A 20,190-nucleotide genomic window follows, 5' to 3' on the forward strand; every position below is an offset into this window, starting at 1 on the left:
CTTAGAATGCGGTTTTAACTTTTGATTTTTGATACTCTGAAGATGAATGGCATGCTCAGGGTTCATTCAACCAGCTGAGTCATCATAGACATAATTTATTTCACTGGTGTAAAGTTATATTATTATTATTATTATTATTGTTGTTGTTGTTGTTGTTGTTATAATTAATCATCTCATTCTTTGTTCCTATATATTGTTTGTTGAGTTGATTTTCTGAAGATGCAAGTTGCAACTGCTGGGAAAATTTGTAGGAGGTGCTAAAATGAAATAAGCATGTAGCTAAAGTCCGTGAAAACTAGTAAAACAAATGGATAAGAAAGTCTACTAAAATGGGGAAATTAGATGCATATGTTGAAAGTGAAAAGTACATTCGGATCTAATCACCATTTCCAGAAAACATTGGAACCACACTTGTATTTGTCTTTCCCTTCACACTCTAAGGCCAAATCATCAGAGATGAATGGTACTTTCTGCAATAAAAAAAAAACCAACAAGGATATCATCAACTAGGAAAAAGATGCAGATGCAGATGCAGGTGTTAGGATTAGAACCTTTTGCTTTGCAAGATCCTGGCAGCCAGTGAAGTTCTCAGGGAACTTGCAAGTGCCAAATTGAACAGTGAATGCTCTGGCAAAGTTTGCTCCACTGGTGGCCAACCTCTTCTTGTCATTCAATTCCTGAAGCAAATCAGGTTAAATCTATTATTCTGAAGCTACAAAAGTCTCCCCAGCAGTAGTTTTCATTGAAAAAAAAACCAGACCTTGTTAGCTTTGCTCTTTTCAAGGTAATCATCAATGACTCCAGCATTTGCTGAAGAAGAAACAGCTGAGGAGAAAAGGGTAGCGGCCAAACAGAGCACAGCTGCTCTCCTTCCTTCACTGGCTCTTGATTCATTGGAATAAGAAACTTTAGGCTGCTGTGCTCTGATCACAGGAAACTTGTTGTGACCAGTAGACACAAGTGAAGGGAGCTTGGTGTCAAGCTCGGATGATCCAGTGGCAGCAGAGACAGCATAGTTGCATGCCAAAACACTGGAGTTCATGGCTGCCATTTCTGTCAGAAAAGAAGTAAGAGTTTTTGGAGGTGAATTGGGTTTGTTGTTGTAGTATAATAGAATCGTGGGGATAAGGAGTGAAGATGAGATGAAGAATTGGATAAAAGATTGTGGTTGGAGTGTGGATAAGGTTGAGATTGCCTCACCCCTATTGGCAAACTTTGCTGTTCCTTCTATTTTATCTTACATGTGGCACAGGGCGATGCAAGGTTCATATGCGGCTCTACTTTGGAATCTAAATTTGTGCTTCCCAATCTCTCATGAGATCAGTTCGGTTCAACCATTCATTTTATATTAAATTTTGGGTTTTGACATTTTTATTTTATTTTGATCAAAAAGTTTGATTGTTAAATAGTTAACTATTTAATAAGATAATGACATATGATGGTATGACACACAATAAACTTATTATATCATTAAAAGGACATAAATATTTCAAAATTTATAAAAATAATTTTTTTAAAATATATAGAAAATTCATGTACCAACTAATTTACGTTATTGGTTAAAGAAATCGTTGTTGTTTCTAGACGTAACATGTTTGAGCACAAGTGATTACAATAGGATGATACTACTTTATAACCATTTTAGTTTTTTTTAAAAAAATTCATAAAGTTATAGGGCTTTTATGTTGGGAGAAAATTAAAAAGAAAATAAAATAAATATTTTTTAACGTTCGATTCGAAAGGAGAAAATTAATTGAATTTTGTGTCATAAAAACTTTGATTATCTTTTTTATATAAATTAATTGATTAATAAATCAAATCAATAATCATCGTGATAGTATGAATTAAATTATTTTATTGATTAAAAGAATTATTGTTATTTTTAGATAATATTGGATAAAAAAGGGAAAAAAAGGGAATAACATTTTCCCGCCAAATTGGAAGTGGCGCTAAAAACAAGTCACCTTCATAACTCGTCTCATCTCCACTCTCTCAGCCTAACCCTAAAAAAACCAGATCATATTCTTTCAATTCTTTTACAGGCTTAAAGAGAAGTTATGAAAGGAGGTACGGTTCAGATAAATTGGCACGATACTAAGCCCGTCCTTACCCTAGACTTCCATCCCATCTCCGGTCTTCTCGCCACCGGCGGCGCTGATTTCGATATCAAGGTGTTCTTTCTTCTCCTCCAAGATTTCTTTTTAATTTATCCATCCTTGCATTTCTCCTGTTGCTTTTTTTTATGCAATCAAGAACTATGTTAAACCATAGTGGTGAGTTAAACCATGTCTTAGGCAAGGGATTTCAAGGTTTAATATCGATTCTATTTTGGTAATTGAGTGTCCTGCCAGGCTGATTCGATTATTGTGTGTGTGTGTTTTTTTTTGAATTTTCAGCTATGGGTAATCAATTCAGGCCAAGTGCAGAAGAAACTGCCCACTGCTTCATATCAAAATAGTCTCTCTTACCATGGCTCCGCTGTTAATGCCCTTCGCTTCTCTCCCTCGGGTAATACATGAAAACCCCTTCTTTGAGTGCTTAATTTATTGTATATAAGGATCCCAGTGAAGGCATGTAATGGCACACTGAGTATTAATCTCTCGAGTTGCCTGAAGCTCAGAATTTCAATGTCTATTCACTTGAGCCTGAGTTGATTGCTGTTCCAATTTTGCATATCTTCTTGTATCTACACTCCGTTTGTAACATTTTAAGAAATAAATGTAGTTTATAGTTTCTTAAATTTATGACCCATTTTTGAAGTTGTGTTTATCTAAGATAAAATTAACTTGTACACAAATCTAAGTTTTCTATTCTCTTTGATGGCTGAGATAATCTTGTCCTTTTTATGCTGTGCAGGAGAACAACTTGCCTCTGGTGCCGATGGTATATCATTTAAATTTTCTTCATATAATATGGTGCTGTTCTAATTATTTTTGTTAATAGAGTTTGGTAGCGTCGGCAAATTCTGAAAATGAGTTTTCTGTTTGATAGGAGGTGAACTGATCATATGGAAATTGCACACTACAGAAACTGGTCAAAGTTGGAAAGTTTTCAAAAGTTTGTTGTAAGGCGTTAATCTGAATGCATTATACAGCTTCTACAAAATTGTTGTTTCTTACAAATTGGTTTTTCATTTTCGAGTTTGGGTGAAACTTGATTAGGTTGAAAGTTCCTTGGCTAAAATAATTATTTTGATCCTTCAATTAGTAAGTGTGAGGTTGAATACTAACAAATTGTTGTGGTTCAGTGATGATTCTATCAACTTTATTTATATTCTGAGAACTGCAGGTAAATGCATCCCATATTAACATTAAAACATATGTAAAAACTGTGATCACAATGCCTGTAGGTACCAGCAGTCTAATCTAACCTTGTTCAGCTATATTTGGATTCAACCAGAGGACTTTGACATTTCCTTCACCTGTTCGATAGTTAATATTGAAATTAAATTTTCGGTATAGGTTACCTTTTTACAGTCTGGTATTGTTGCTATGAGTTCTGTTCTTATGACCGGGCTTCTTCTTGCCTAGATTTCACCGTAAAGATGTTCTGGATTTGCAATGGTCAACTGATGGCGCATTTCTCATCTCTGGATCTGTTGACAATTCTTGTATTGTATGGGATGTTAACAAAGGTATAAACGAGATTATCCAGAATACTGATAAAAACGCTTTGTTTATTATTATTTTTTAATCATTATGATTATAGCTTTTTATCATCTTCAGGTTCTGTCCATCAGATATTGGATGGACATTTCCATTATGTCCAAGGTGTTGCTTGGGATCCCTTGTCCAAGTATATTGCTTCTCTCAGTTCAGATAGGACTTGCCGAATTTATGTTAGTAAGCCTCAAACAAAAACAAAGGGTGCTGAGAAGCTGAATTATATTTGTCAACATACCATCACAAAGGCAGAACAGCAACCAATAGATGATGCTAAGGTTGCAACTTTCTTATTGTTTTCTGTATTCAAGGTATATTTTTTACTTGTAACTAACTTTATACATGGTTTGAGATGCAGTCGGTAAAAAACCATCTTTTTCATGACGAAACACTTCCATCATTCTTCCGTCGATTAGCTTGGTCACCTGATGGATCATTTTTACTGGTGCCAGCAGGTATTCACTCAAATGCATGTATAGTTCAATTACATACTTATGGATATAGCTCTGAACCACTTTCACTTACAGAATTTAACTGTAGCTCCTCACATCGTTTATGCTTTTATAAAGAACATGTACATGCTGCTTTGCTTCCATTGATACCATTGCATTTTGTTTGACATTTCTTGCATTGCAGGTTCTTATAAAATATCATCTTCATCTGAAACAATAAACTCCACTTATGTCTTTTCCAGAAAAGACCTTTCTAGGTAAAGACGTTTCCTATTTTTCTTTTAAATATAATGAATATACATCTTCACTTATTAATGCAAAACAGCCATACTGACAATATTGTATGAATTTCAGAATCTAAATTGCTTGGACTAAGTTCTATTTACATTAGCTTTGATAAAAAAGGATATCTTATTTACATTAGCTTTTATCATTTCTGTGTAGCAGACCTTCTTTGCAGCTCCCTTGTGCTAGCAAACCAGTTGTTGCAGTTCGATTCTGCCCTTTAGCTTTCCAACTTAGGGGAACAAACCAAGGTATCTATCTTTCACTGGTACTGCTCATTTCTTCAGGAGTTCACCGTGAATTTTAATGGTAATCTTGAGTTTTGTATCCTGACTTCGCAGCTGGTTTGTTCAAGCTTCCTTATCGCCTTGTATTTGCTGTTGCAACTTTGAATTCATTGTATCTTTATGATACTGAGAGTGTGGCTCCAATAGCAATTTTGGCTGGCCTTCACTATGCAGCCATAACTGACATTGCTTGGTAAGTATTATGACTTCCCAAGTAGATAGTTAATGACTAATTCTTTGATTAAATTCTATCATTTGTAGTTCTGAGTGTCTGGTTTTATTTAATGCTGAAAGGTCATACGACGCAAGTTATTTGGCATTGTCCTCTCAAGATGGTTATTGTACATTGATAGAATTTGAGAAGGACGAACTGGGACTACCCATTTCTCTATCAGGTTTAGTCTTGTGTCTCCATTTATATTGTGATGTTCATCTACCAATTTTCTACTCATTTGGTCTTTTTTTTTTTTTCTTTTTCTAGAACCTAAAATCATGAACATTGAGAATACAAGCTCAATTGTCCAGAACCCTGGTGACATGGTGGTCGAAGTTGATGATCCAGTCGCAGTAGATAACAAAATGTCGGAATGTGCAGAAAAGAGTGATGGGAAACAGGTATCACCAATATTAGCGAATACTCCCATATCAAATAAGCCAGCCAAGCGGCGAATTACTCCGATGGCAATCGATCCCTGATATTGTCATGATTATGGTACTTTTTTGTCAACTGTTTTTGTTTGCATGGTGTTGAACTAGTTATCATATATCCCTGATATTATCATGATCATGTATCATTTATGGTATTCATAATTGGATGTAATATTTGGTTTATCAGGAATTGCATTTTAGCATCTCTGTGCATGCATTCATCCAACCGAACAAGAAAACCATGAATCTCTCTCTCTCTCTCTCTCTATATATATATATATATGTATGTATGTATATATATATATATATATATATATATACCATCTCCCTGACGAAACGAAGAATCTTTTGAATGTTACGTGATTGCTTATGAAAGGTTAAAAAAAACTTCTACGGTTTAAATTTTTATCGTAATTTATAAATATAGGTAAGATAGTGACGTGTGATGTTTATTTATTACTATTTAAATTTTTAAGAAAAGCTAGTCATCAATCTAATTCTATTTGTTATTATTATCAAATTTGACTTAAAAAGACGAGTGGCTGAAGATACCAATGAAACAAAATTCAAGTATTAAAAGTTTGTTTAGTTAAAGAAAACAAACCTTTTGTTTATAATGTATATTTCAACATCAATTTACAATTTTTAAAATTTGAACTTTATTGTCTTGTTCTTCAGTCTCAAAAGTTCAAACATGCTTTTGTTTTCTTGTAACTATTGCTACAATTACCATGTTCCATTTTTTGTTAAAATAATTTTGAAAATTCATCATCTAATTACAAAACAACTTAGTTGAGCCCAAGCTAAAAAGCCATTGATCAAATTCCAGTCCAAGTTTCTTGTTTGGCTCGTTTACAACCCTAATTATTTGAACCTAGGGGTGTTCAAAATTCGGTTTTAACCGAATTTACTAACCGAATTGAATTAGTTCGATTAATTCGGTCGGCCATCGAATTAGTTTGGTCGGGGAACGGTTAAGGTTTTTTTAGAATTTGGTTAACGATTAATTCGATTCGAAATCGATTAATTAATCAAATTAACCTTTAAATATAATTATATTAAGAAACTTAGTTGACCCAATCCATTTAAAACCCATTTAAAACTCAAATCAATATTAATTAATTAAAATAATCTCAAAACTAAATACAAAATGTTTGAATCAAATTAATTAGATATTATTTAAATTAATTCTAATTTATTTTTAATTAAAAATATTAAATTCTAAAATTCTACAAAATTTAGATTAATTCAAAAATTAACTGAATTAACCAAAATTTATTCGGTTCGATTAATACTTTCAAAAAAAAAAAAATTTGATTCGGTTAACGATTAAAGAAAAAATAAAGTTCAATTAATTCAGTTAAAAGTATTTCGGTTCGATCGGCCACCGTTTTAACCAAATGAACACCCCTATTTGAACCCATATAATAATCATATATGGGTACTGAAGCATAACTACCATTGTTCAGCAAGCATGATGGTGAGTAGAGTAAATTATAATAACTGTTTCAGGCACTAGATTTTGAATCATCAAAAGCAGTCACTCATACAGATGGAAAGCAGGTGCTAGCACCATATGTTAAACTTCCAACAAAATATCTACATGCAGTTATAAACCTACTTCTTAGGACTAAACATAAATATAAATTGACGACGTTAGTATTCTTTGTGTGTACATAAACTAGACAGGAGGCCAAAAAACGGATGTTGCCATAGCTCCGATATGTCACCATAAGAATAATATCACGAAAAGATATGAGGATCCCCGGTTTCTTTCATTTTTTCTGAATCTTTTCCACATATGCCTGCAACAGGATAAAATTTTGTAAGGCCAGCAAATTACACATGAAATGGAACGGTCTAAGAAATCATAAAATCATAGCAAGAATCTCTCTATCAACTTGAACCATGGATTTCAATGAGTTGCAACTTGAATGACAAAATGCACATTGAAGTTCCCTGTTTATTAACAAGTTATTAGGTGATAACTAATAACACAAAACATGCAAATGATGGCTTAAATGAAAGCAAGATATGAATGCAAAGCACAAGGGAAAAGACAACAAAGGGAAGGTCTCATGTTCTTTTTCTTCCCCTCACCTCATCTCTAAACCCTTCAATTTAAAAGGAAGTTGCATTCACCTGTACAAGTTTGCCAAGCTTCGGTTTTGAAACCGACAGATATTGATCAATTTTTTCAGGTGTTTGAGGAATGTTCGTCCCTTGAAAAGTGGCAATCACTTTGTCAACAACTTTCTTCACAATGTTTTTGTAAGCCTCTTTGCCAATGTGACCTTCCTTCCATGTTGGTTTGAGGAGATCCTTGACAAACTCAACGAGTGCAAATTTAAAAGCACGGATTCCCTTACCATCCTTGTTTTTCTTTCCCTCACCAGTCCTGTCATCAGCATCTATATTCTCTGATGGGCCATTTTCCCCTTCAGCTTTCTTGGTTTCCTCAACTCCTCCATTTTCCTTCTTCCCCTCAGAACTTGCAACAGGCTCCAGCTGGTTTGGCTTATCGCTATCGAGATCAGGCTCTCTTTTGGAACTGTTACCATTATGATAATCATCACCGCTATTACCCAAAAGAGATGATGATAACAACTTACTAGCCGATAGTTCAGTTTGGCCATCTGCCGTTTTTTTCTCTGCACCAGGATGTACTGTAAACACCAAAGGCTTAGCATCTGTGCCCTGCTTCTTGGCAGGCTCAATGCCATCAGATATAGGGTCGTATTGTTTTGAGAATATAATGTTTTGACCTGGCTGTACAGTAGGCACAGAATATGACTCAACATGACCTCCAGAGTTCACAAAAGAATTTACCTGCATTCCATCATGGGAATTAAGAGCAACCTGAAGCAATGGAAGTTGCTGTCCCTTTCCAAATAACTGGGCTAGAGAGGCTGAAAGATTGGTAAGTTGGGTGACCTGCTCATTGATTGCCATAGTCTGAGATCCAGAATTACCGTGTAATATATTTGCATCCCCAGCATCTAGTTTGTTCCTCGCTTTCTCCTCTTGACACAGCAGGCTACGTTGGGTACCTTTCATATTTACTTCATTAGAAGGGATCAACAATTGACTATTTGCAACAGCATTTAAGTTTGAATAAGGCACAGAACTTGGACTTGGCCCAGGCTGGTCAAAGATTGGCAATGGCAATACGTTGGTAGACAAATTTAGATCAATGTCTGAATTAGAATTCGTGCTACGGGCACTGCTAACAGATGGCAGTGCTACAGCACAGCTGCCCCTCGTGTGGTCCTGATGAATGCTAGATTTCTCAGTTAATGTTGGCTGCAAAGCTGCAAAACCATCATGCACCTGACCCATGGCCTCTTTAGCTATATTCTTTTCTTGAGTAGGTAAAAGTGTTTCGACAGGAGTTGATTTTGAACTATAAGAATGTTCCTTTTTAACAGAAGATTGGATCCTATAATTCCACTCTGGGGACATTTCCATATCACCAAGCAACTCCTTGGAACCTTTTGGTTCAGATACACCCATATTATCACCAGCATGTTCTATCTTCCTAGGAAATCCTTCTTCCTTGCAAATACCAACTGTTTTATGCTGCATGTTACCCTCAATGTTCTTTCCATCGAGATCATAGTTTTGCTGCCATGTCTCATCCATGGACCAATTAGAGTATCTTGGTTTGGAGGCACCCTGATTTTCAACTGTGTCCTTGCTCAACTTTGTAGCCCCTATGTAGGCACCTGCATCAATCCATTTTGAACCAGTCCATGAGTTGTTCCCGTCATTGGCATCACTCTGTTTTGAACAAGTCCATGAGTTGTTCACATCATTTGAAGCATTAAGATCACTCCATTTTGGACCAGTCCAGGGTATCTCAGCTTCATTTGCATCTCTCAACGTTGCACCATCGTGCAACTTATCCAAACTAACAGGGCTAGGACCCCATACACCTCTCTCACCACGTGACCTTTCAGGGCTTGCACGTGACTGACCAAGATGAGAAAACCTACAATATTTTCCATTATGACAATTTCCTGCAGCAAAGTATTTGCAAGGAATATCACTGGTTCTACGAGCTTCACGCTCACCATCACGTTCTGGTGTTCTAACTCGGTTCCTCTTGACATGTTCCCTTTCACTACTTACCTCATTTGTTTTTCTTCTACTGAAGCCATCAGTAGCACCATCATGAGCAAACCTACATGATGCACCTCTGCGGCAGTTACCTTTCAGATAATCAGTGCAACAATCAGTAGACCTTCCACTCTTAATGGGGTAATCTTTACCATCATCGTGAGTAATATACTTTGAAGCACCAGCTCTATTTTTTCTATTATCCCAACCATCCTCGTGATTTTGAATATCTTGGTGAAGAAAGTGACACTGACTGCCTCTCCTGCATCTCCCAGACATAAAATCTTTACATAATCGAGTTGAAACTCCAGATATTTTTCTGGTTTTCTCATGGAATCCTGGTTGCCACTTAATTCCACAAACTGGACTCCGGCTCCTGCTTCTACTGCGACTTCTGCTCCGGCTCCTACTGCTTCTGAGGATATAACTAAGATTAGATACAAGCAAAAAACCAATACTATTCGAAAGAAAGGTGAGAGTTACACAGGAAGAAGGATGGAAAAACAGAATCCTTTATCCACAAAAATAAGCATGAACCATAATGGAACTACTTAAGAGAGTACTAAAGCATTGTATTAAAAAAATTAAGCTGAGATGCAATCGCAGCAACAACACAAGATTTCAAGAGAACCAACATGGGGGAAAATTTGTAATATATTTAGTATAGATAAATATTTTCAACATAAATGAAAAAGCAAAACAGAAACATTAAATATATGAGACTCAATTTTGTAACAACATTGAAGAATTAGCGTAAGCCATTGATCAAATGAAGTCAGGTATACAAATGGTATACAAACAAACAGGATAACATTTAGATAAATAACAACCAAGGATAAACAAAGTAGACAATCCAACCTGTGAGACCTGTTCCAATCACCTTTAGGAGAACTGTGTCGTTTTTTAAGCCTCCAATCGTCAAGACCAGGTGATATTTTCCTACTGTAGGTCTCATCCCTGTCCCATGGAGTTACAGTGTTACCATTTTTGACAAAGTCATTATTATCATCCTTTTCGCCAATTCTGCTTCCATGTAAAGATTCCCTGATAGGCTGTCCATGCTTAGATTTCATCATGTCACCGACTCCGACAGCAGACCATTTGTCCTTCCCACCAACCTCTGAAGAGAAATATCTGTCTGCTGATTCTCTATCATGAAAAGACACACCAGCTTTTGCAGGCCAAGCTCTATCTCGTACATTTTCAAGAGAATGCTGGTGTTCCTCTTTCGAATTCCACTTAGAACCTCGTCTTCTGTTTCCACTCATCTCACCAGAAACACAATTTCTTATCGATGCCGTATGATCTGGAAATATGGAATTAAGCCACTAATCAACTGCGACCATCCATCTGTCTTATGATTAACATTGATTTATTTCAAGATCTGATCACATCACAGTCAATCTCATGTCCACTCTGCTGCATTGGGGAAAACCTGATTTCATTAAACAGAGGTCAAATTTCCGAAAACAAAATAAGAACATGGATATAAAGATACCCCACATCCAGAAGTCAATGTTCAGATATAATCGCAAGCACTAGTGTACAGCATTACATACTGTTTGAAACCAGATTTAGCTTAATTTTTCTGTTGAATTTCTGAAAAAACTATTTTGCCTATGGAAACTGCTATTTTTTTTTATAGGAATTTTAGGCCTCGTTAAAAACCTCCTCCTTGATTAATGGAGCTTTGAATGGAAGCTCCTTAATCAGCGGAAGGAGAAAAAGAGTGCCTTAAACATTTTATTGATCACAAGAAATTACATAAGATTTAACAAGTCCATACTGGATACCATAAAGCTTAAGAACTCTACAAACAACATAAACCCACTAATACAAAACAGGAAAAACCACTGATTAGACCATAATATCAACCAATCCCCTTCTTTGCTAAATTGCCTGCCTCCCCATTACACGCCCTTGGAATCAGCCTAACTGAATGCACCCTATCAGAGATGAGCGTTGAGATCTCTTTAACTAGAGGCAATAGAAAAACAGGAGCCAAAGCCGGGGACTGAATCCAATCCACTGCAGACTTACAATCACTCTCGACAATCAACCTACCAACAAAAACCCAACAAGAAGACAAAAATACTTCAATGCCTCTCTTTATAGCCTTTAACTCAGCAACTGGAGGGGGACCTTGACCAACATTTTCTAAAAAAATCAGGAGAGTGCAGCCATTCCAATCTCTTAAAATACCTCCTATACCTCCATCCGAGCCATCTAGTCTTACAGCTCCATCAACATTCATCTTCAAATAGTCTACAGGGGGTGGGATCCAACGAATCACCTGACAATCCTTAAATTTATGAACTTGAATACCGTCTGCAAGAGATGGGTCACCTATCAGCACATCCTCCTGAATAGGAAACTTAGGGCACTTGGCTAGAAACCATTTAGATAATCTGAATCTAATAATGAAAAATAGAGACTGCCTGTCAAGAGTAGATCTTTCGAACACCATTTCATTCCTAGCTTTCCAAATAGACCAAAATACGACTCCCGGAATGAATTTCCAAATCAACGATTTCACCCTCAACTCACCCCAATGACTAAGCAAAGAAGGAGGGTCCTTTGGAAAGACTAGGGCTAGATCCCAAAAGCTTGCTATTTTGTTCCACAATTCCCATACTACATAACACGAAATGAATAAGTGTTGTACTGATTCCTCGTGTTCTTTACAAAAAGGACAAAGGATATCATCACCTAGCTGCATTCCTCCGTTCACCAATTCTGCTCTTACTGCCACTTTCTGATGAGCTAACTGCCATAGGAAAGCTTCGACACGTGGTGGTGACAATTCCAACCACACCCCTTTTAACCACAAATCAGAGCCCCCAGACTCCCTTCCGAATGCATTTCTGCAAGATTTTATCGAAAACAGTCCATCACCACTTGCAGACCAAGATAGAAAGTCTTCTACTGAATCTGACAGTTTAAGATCCTTCAGTTTTTCCATCAAATCCAGCCACTGATCCAATTCCCAATCACACAGATTCCTTCTGGTTTGAATATTCCACACCCAACCATTCAATTCAAAGCTGCCAAATTCAACAACCTTGCCCCATTTGTTTGGTGATAGCTATGAAAACTGCTACTCAATTATAGAATAAGAGAAAACACTAAATACCGATTAGATCCCAACACATGAGAGTACATTTAGCATCATACTTCATGTTGCACATACAAACTACACCAAGGAAATATCTCAATGAAATGTGTTTCAGATTAGCAAACTATAAAACATCTCCAAGGAACACATTAAGATTTTCTAGCAATTCAGCAGATAGTGTCTATAACATTTCAATCCATAGCAAGGACTAACACAAGGGAAATGCTACAAATACATGTTTCATCCCATGTCTCATAACAAAAAAGATTATGTCAAGGTAGAACAACCAGCAGGGCATAGCATGCCTTAAAGTTGATACGTTACAATAAATCTCAAGTGCCACCACTTTAAATCTATAGCAACAAACACTATTAAGCCAACTTTCAAATGCAATTACATATCTCAAAAAGCCTTTATTGGACTCTAGTAGTCCCCCAAGTTATATATGTAATTTAACTCAATAATGAGGCAAGAAAATTTCCACCCAACATATGTTAAAGAAAGTGACATTATAGAATTCAGTAAAATTCAGAAAAAAATTGCTTATATTACAGTGATATACGGAACATGTAAAACGCAGATTAGCACATTGTTTTACAGAGACCAAGTAAGGTGAAAACATCCAAAATATGAGAAAAAAAGGGATCCACTCATACCCACACCAAAAAAAGTTAGAACTTAAAAACTCTTCAACTTAATATCTTGAGCATCCAAGCACATAATAAAAATATCCAACCAAGAGATTAAATTTACCATAATGTGAAACATGAAGAAGTAGCACAAGTCTAAAGGCCAAAATATACAAATAGCAATCGAAAGCTCAGTATAGCACCCTCATAATGCCTATTTCTCAACATCATCAGGCATAGAATATCCTCAAATTTAGAAGTATAATTTTTGTAGTAATGGGCATAAATCAAATCAATACAATCAAATAATTAGAACTAGGAAAAACCAGATATCCAGCAAGACCTGAACTCTTATTGCTCTTACAATACTAAAATGCAAAATCCTGTCATCTTAATACATAAATATAGCAATTCTCAAAATGAAGAAAACTATTTTTATTCTGATAATGTGCTTTATATTTTGGATAATGGAGAAATTTCAAATACTAGGACCGGAATAAAATTTGAATTGTGACGGTAAAACAAGCTAAATTCATGTACTATCACCAATTTGGCACATAAATCATCTGACTCTTCTTTAGATTGTCAGAAAATGTTCCTCAATATACACAAATGAACTACCATCTATATAATTTATCTGCTTTATATCATGTTGAGAAATACATTCAGGTTATGTACTTGTAGACATTTGTTCCAACCAACAAAAACATGATCTTTGGCCATTTCATGCATGGAAGCAATATGTATTCCTTCACAACACATCCTTCCCTCCACAATAACAATGATATTGACCATCAGGATGATTCAGCAAAACAAACTCCAAAGATTAAGAAACTTTTCATTCTTGAATTATGATCCAGACTTTTATATGCAATGTCAAAAACTTTGGCTCTCTTCACTAACAAACTGCTATTAATGCATCAATATGGGCTCATATCCAATGTGTCACTTGAGGAAGGAATTCCTTTGCAAAAACAATTGCATCAGTTAAGGAGTGCAGTTGGTAATTCCTCCAACCACTGACCTTGTAAAAAGTACTGCAGCAAAATTATGTCTGATATTAGAACCCTAACAAATGTACTCTTATGATACATAGAACTATAGCATTCACAGGACTATCTAACCTGCCATCTATGCTCATGTTGTTAAGCAATCTCTGGGAAATACGATAAAACCTAATAACGACTCAAGCAAACAGATATCACAAAGCCCACAAGGAAATAGTGTTTGCTACACAAAATGATAGATGCCTAAAATACTATTTAAACAACAAAAAGATGGTCACAAGCTAACAACTACATAAAATTTTCAAATTCTATTTTATCACTGGTAACAATAACACACTATTTTGCACAAAAAAATTCTTTCAACATGGTAACTAGCCATCTGAAAGATAGACAGCGTAGTACAACTTTTTTTTTGTAGCAAAAACTGAGCAAATATCCTCACTTAAATCGAGCAACTAGCTATCTGTAAGATTAGAATATCAGTTTGTTTAAGCTTAGAACTTAACAATCCAAATGTCTATCCAAGAAACAATAGAAAGCTATGAGCTTTCAATCTCAGCAAAAAAAAAAAAAAAGTTGCTATCATTTATTCTAATATATTTTCACAAATCTCCAGTCGGTCAATTGTCTCCTATTTTCATCTAGCTCAATTTCAATCTAAAACAGCAAATACAATCACAAAAAAAAAAAAAGAAACTTTAGCACGAAAGCACAGCGCGAAGACTCAACGGCTTGAAAAATAAACGAGGAAAAACCCAGCAAGGATTTTCAGCCTTCATAATAATTCAACAACTCAATCAACTGCAACCACCCTGAAAGTTGCTAGATAGAAAACGGGAAACTTTTAAATAAGTAAAAAAGACTTCAAGGTAAAATCCAAAGAAATCATCAGAGACCCATTAATCAAGAGAGCTACTGAAACCCTAAAAAGAACCCTAATTAGTTTTCCTTCTCAGGATAAAGCCGAAGTTTTTTAGACAGAGACGAGATATAACCCTAGAAACAATCGGAACAGAGTGAGATAGAAAAGGACTCACCATGAGAACAAGGAAGATGCAAATGAGTAAGAATCGAGCGAAAGGGGAGAGAAAGTATGAGTAGAGCAGCCAATAATAATTCAATGGATCAAGACGAGAGTATTGAGTTCGAAAAGGAGACTTGGTCTGCTCAAGTGCTCCGCTAGGTATAAATAATAGGGTAAACTAACCATTATCATGTCTAAAAAAACACATGTAAGCTCTGTTTTAAAAATCGGATCGAATCGGTCGGTTCAATCGGTTTAATCAGGAATTATTGTTTAGTCCAGTTTAATTTAAATCGGTTGAACCGCTATTAGTAAATCGGTCAGAATCGTTGAACCGTTCGAACCAGACCGGCTGAAAACTGAAAAAAATAGAGAAAAATCGGGAAAAATCGGGTTTTTTGTTTTTTTTTTAAAAAAATAGACCAAACAACGTCGTTTGTTAAACGAGTTAAGTCGAACTCGAGTATTACTGAGCTCGACTCAAACTTGAAAACTTTAAAAGTAAGCTCAACTCAACTCAAATTCACAAGCTAAAAATTATCAAGTTCAACTCAAACTCGAAATATAATATTGAAACTTGAACTCAAAAAGGCTTGAACTCAAAAAAAAAATTAGAAACTCGATTGAAGCCTAAAATTCGAGCTTGATTGAAGTTAAAGAATAGTTCACTCAATGCTCACCAAAAGGCTCCATGATTTTGAATGCCAAATTACCTCTATTATTTATAGAAGTTAGTTGTGATGCGCTTCTATATTTCTTAGCAATGTGAGATTGTTTTGTTCTCATATTTTTGCTCTTTAGACTTTTGGGATGCTCTTCTATGTTTCTTAGCTATGTGGGATTATTTAAAAAAAAAATTAAACCAAACAATATCATTTTGTTATGATTTTTTAACCCCAAATTTATTTTTTAATTATAGTTATATAATTATATTTATTATTTATTATGTTTTACCTTAAATATTATGTTGTAGTTAATTTGAATCATTTTGTTTCAGTTGATTTTATGGTTTTTAACTTATATATGTTATGACTTGCTTTGAATATGACTTGTAATATAAAAAATTATTTTTTATTAAATATTTTTGGTATTTTTATTTAATTTTTTAAATAATTATGATGTCGTCCGGTTGAACCAGTGAACCGATAGCATGACCGGTTCGCTAACCGGTCCGGTTCTGAAAACCATGCATGTAAGCATGTTATTGTTAGAATAAAATCAAAAAATAAAGAGTAAAATACACACTTAGAACCTTTACTATGACTTTTATTCCTTTTTGGTTACCCGACTATTTTGTTTTTAAAATCATGCCTCAACTACCTTTAAAAGTTCAACATATTTGGTATTTTTATTTTTTTCAATGATGATGTGGTATATTATCTTATGATAACACATCAACATCATCATTAAACGACAAGTGACTAAAATGAATAGTTAGGTGATCAAAATAGTTAAGTACTCAAAAACATGATTGTTTATTTTAGATTCTAAATTTTCCCTTACAATTCAATCCAAATCAAATGTGGTTAAATTTAACCCAAAAAAATATTAAGATCTTATTTGATTAAGTTTATCATGGACATGGGCCTATTTAAAAATTTCAAATAGTTAAAATATGCCATCAATCCCCATACTTTAACAAAATTTAAAGTTCAATCTCTATACTTAAAAATTGAGTAAACTATATTGGCGATCTCTTATGTTAGCGATCTATTTGATTTTAGTCACCAATTTAAAAAGGATCGCTTACGTTATCAGATCAATATATTTTAGTTTCTTAACCATTAACTCTTGTTAACCTAATAACGAGTGTTTGACTTGACATAAAATCCACCGTTTACAGTTATATATATATATAATACATTTGGGGGGAGAGGAAGAAGAAAGATAAAAAAAATATTTTCGATTTTATGAATTTAAATAAATAAATCAACGCCTTCTCCTTTACAATAGTTAAGAGATCAAATCATATATAAAGATAATAAATCATTTAATAACTCCAAAAAAGTGATCAAGTATTATTCCACCTATAATATTTTACTTATCATTCATATTCTGAATTTCGTTTTAGAAAAATTTTACACCATCACTTAAATTTAGTGTTGTTTTTAATTTGGAGTATCTAATAATATTATAATGAAAATGATTAAATCCAAAATTCTTAGAATAGTATAGGGACTAGAAAGTATGAAAGCGCAATCAAACAAAATATACTATTTTAGAAAATTGGATAGGCTATGCTTACGTCTTCGCCACCCACGTGAACTAAATCCCAGGAAAGATGCTTGAACGCTAATTGGTGTTTTGATATTCATCTGAATCTGCTTGGATGAAATCAAAACCTATATGAACATCCCATCTTTTCTCCCATAAACCAAAATCATGGCCGTAAACATTATTTTTCTCGTTTGCCTCTTTTCCTTTGCCGTTGTTTCTTCTGCTGGTGTCTTCCACCATGGAAATGCCCATGTTTCCGTCTCTAAATCGTCTCCGATCCGGCATGCATGTCAAGCCACTCGCTTCCCGCAACTCTGTGAAACATCTCTGGTTCTCCCTCCCAATCCAAATCCAACCACCATCCAGATGATCCAATCTGCCATTTCCGTCTCCAAGGACCACCTTAAGAAAGCACAATCCATGGTGGCAGACGTCAGCGACAGCGTCACCGCCGATGTTAACCACACCTCCGTCGTCCTTTTCTGCGTGGAGATGCTTTCTTTCTCGGAGTACCGCATGGAATTAGTCCGCGACGCGTTGACAAAAGGGAAGATAAAAGATGCACGTGCATGGATGAGTGCGGTCCATGGCTATCAAAAAAGCAGTTGGGGCGCGCTCAAGCGCATCAACGACGCCATGCCCATCGCCCATGTGATGTCGTCTCTGGACACTTTGGAGCAGATCAGCAGCAATGCTTTGAGCATGATGGTGGCCTATGATAATCACGGGGAGAACACCGCCTCGTGGACCCCTCCCAAAACGGAACGAGACGGGTTTTACGAGGGCCGACCGGGTCGGAAACCGGAGTTGAGATTTAAAGGAGGGGTTCCAACGAATTTGAAGGTGGACGTAACAGTGTGTAAAGATCATATAGAGTGTACTTACAAGACGGTGCAAGAGGCCGTAAACGCCGCGCCGGTAAACTCAGCGCGTCGCTTCGTGATTAGAATAAGGAGCGGTGTGTACCGTGAAATAGTGAGGGTTGCGATTGAGAAGAAGAATGTGATGTTTTGGGGGGAAGGGATGGGTAAAACCATTATTACAGGTTCTTTAAATGTGCACCAACCTGGGATCCATACCTTTAATTCTCCTACTGTGGGTCTGTCCTCTCCCTTCTATCACTTGTTTTTCAGGGTTTCGTTTGTTATATACACATATGGTTTTGATGTATTGCAGGTGTTCTTGGAGATGGTTTTATGGCGAGAGACCTCACGATCGAGAACACGGCAGGCTCCGACGGCCACCAAGCAGTGGCATTCAGATCAGACAGTGACATGTCAGTGATCGAGAACTGCGAATTCATCGGCAATCAAGACACCCTGTGCTCTAATTCACTCCGCCAATTCTACAAAAACTGTCGTATCCAAGGCAACGTGGACTTCATCTTCGGAACATCGGCTTCTGTGTTTCAGGATTGCCTACTTTTGATCGCTCCTCGAACATCAAATCCCGAAAAAGGAGACAACAATGTCATCACGGCTCATGGCAGAACCGACCCAGCTGAATCAACCGGTTTCGTCTTCCACAATTGCATTATCAATGGAACGGAAGAGTACATGAGACACTACAATAAGAATCTTCAAGTGCACAATAACTATTTGGGAAGGCCATGGAAGGAATACTCGAGGACGGTTTTCATAGATTGTAGTATCGAAAAGCTTGTAAGTCCAGAAGGATGGACGCCATGGAGTGGCGACATTGGATTGAAGACTCTTTTCTATGGAGAATTTGGGAACACCGGAAGAGGATCCGATGTTTCCAAGAGGGTTCCATGGAGTACCCAAATTCCACCACAGTTTGTACATACCTATTCAGTTGAGAATTTCATTCAAGGAGATGAATGGATTCCCAAATGATTACAGATGTCAAAGTATAAACATAACTGTCGGATAAAACAATACTAAATATGTTAAGTTATACTACAAAACAGAAAAATGTTGATTTATAATGGGGAGATGATGGTTATGCCCTATGCTTCTCGTTAAATTAAATCGTGTGAGGAGAATTATGTGGCATAAGATCTTGACTTTGTCATTGTCATATTTTCCATGAAAATCTGGATATATTACTTGAATGGTTAAGTACCACATATTGAGCGATCACAAAACTATAAAATACATTTTAATTTGAAAGGATAGTAACCTCTAAAAAGACGTTGGTTCAAACTTTATTTGATAAGTGTCAAATGTCTATATTTTTTTTTATTTTCAATAAGTCTGTATGTATGATACATTTTTATCTACCTTTAAGATAATTTTTTTTTATGTTTTCTGACATGTTTTCGGTTGTTTGGCCCCTTTTTCATTTATCTTTTTTCTAAGGGTTAATTTTGTTAGAGTATGTCTAAAGACGAATCATATGATGATTACACTGTCATAGATTATTTATCGTATTTATTTAATAAAGGCATTACTGTTATTTTCTTTTATTATATTTATGTACATTAAATAAGCTAAAAGATAATAATGTCCATATAATAATATGATTATTATTAAAAGATCCTTAATCAAATATTATTATGGGCATGGACAATAATAATATGTAACACCCTAGATAGCACGACACAAAGTCGATCGATTTAAGGTGTTACACGAAACCACCGAAGTGACTGACCAATTTTTTCTTACTTTATTTAAATATAAACAATTGTAAAATAAACTAAAGAATAAACAAAATCTTTACTCTGAGGAGCTCCAAATTAAAATATTTACACTTTACAAAAATAATACATACCACTTTACTGAA

The 20,190-nt window shown here is 35.5% G+C and overlaps 4 protein-coding genes across 8 annotated transcripts; 2 read left to right on the forward strand and 2 right to left on the reverse strand.

Moving 5' to 3' along the window:
* Nucleotides 1-362: 362 nt before the first annotated feature.
* LOC120207462 (photosystem I reaction center subunit N, chloroplastic-like) lies at nucleotides 363-20,190 on the reverse strand. The gene is made up of 5 exons (XM_039206916.1): nucleotides 20,179-20,190; nucleotides 11,716-11,718; nucleotides 761-1,067; nucleotides 552-677; nucleotides 363-470 (listed from the first exon to the last, which is right to left on the reverse strand). Exons 3-5 carry the CDS (start codon nucleotides 1,049-1,051, stop codon nucleotides 381-383), a joined length of 507 nt encoding a protein of 168 aa, XP_039062847.1. The 5' UTR covers nucleotides 1,052-1,067; nucleotides 11,716-11,718; nucleotides 20,179-20,190; the 3' UTR covers nucleotides 363-380.
* LOC120207460 (chromatin assembly factor 1 subunit FAS2) lies at nucleotides 1,969-5,471 on the forward strand. Its single transcript, XM_039206915.1, has 12 exons — nucleotides 1,969-2,171; nucleotides 2,397-2,508; nucleotides 2,857-2,883; nucleotides 2,992-3,064; nucleotides 3,531-3,634; nucleotides 3,726-3,940; nucleotides 4,021-4,117; nucleotides 4,299-4,371; nucleotides 4,562-4,650; nucleotides 4,741-4,879; nucleotides 4,981-5,081; nucleotides 5,168-5,471. Exons 1-12 carry the CDS (start codon nucleotides 2,058-2,060, stop codon nucleotides 5,380-5,382), a joined length of 1,359 nt encoding a protein of 452 aa, XP_039062846.1. The 5' UTR covers nucleotides 1,969-2,057; the 3' UTR covers nucleotides 5,383-5,471.
* Nucleotides 6,947-15,343, reverse strand: LOC120207458 (zinc finger CCCH domain-containing protein 38-like). Of its 5 annotated transcripts, none has more exons than XM_039206910.1 (4): nucleotides 15,242-15,343; nucleotides 10,312-10,888; nucleotides 7,477-9,868; nucleotides 6,947-7,139 (listed from the first exon to the last, which is right to left on the reverse strand). In XM_039206910.1, exons 2-4 carry the CDS (start codon nucleotides 10,719-10,721, stop codon nucleotides 7,110-7,112), a joined length of 2,832 nt encoding a protein of 943 aa, XP_039062841.1. In that variant the 5' UTR covers nucleotides 10,722-10,888; nucleotides 15,242-15,343; the 3' UTR covers nucleotides 6,947-7,109. The 5 variants fall into 5 exon arrangements, with proteins under 5 accessions (XP_039062841.1, XP_039062843.1, XP_039062842.1 ...); XM_039206912.1 differs by lacking the exon at nucleotides 15,242-15,343 and having other exon boundaries at nucleotides 7,477-9,097; nucleotides 9,143-9,868; nucleotides 10,312-11,034; XM_039206911.1 differs by lacking the exon at nucleotides 15,242-15,343 and having other exon boundaries at nucleotides 7,477-9,859; nucleotides 10,312-11,034.
* LOC120207429 (probable pectinesterase/pectinesterase inhibitor 51) lies at nucleotides 17,611-19,392 on the forward strand. The gene is made up of 2 exons (XM_039206879.1): nucleotides 17,611-18,544; nucleotides 18,622-19,392. The coding sequence occupies exons 1-2, from the start codon at nucleotides 17,611-17,613 to the stop codon at nucleotides 19,299-19,301; spliced, it is 1,614 nt and encodes a 537-aa protein (XP_039062810.1). The 3' UTR covers nucleotides 19,302-19,392.

This window comes from Hibiscus syriacus, unplaced genomic scaffold, assembly GCF_006381635.1.
Source record: "Hibiscus syriacus cultivar Baekdansim isolate YM2019G1 unplaced genomic scaffold, ASM638163v2 tig00014773_pilon, whole genome shotgun sequence".
Taxonomy (NCBI): Eukaryota; Viridiplantae; Streptophyta; class Magnoliopsida; order Malvales; family Malvaceae; genus Hibiscus; species Hibiscus syriacus.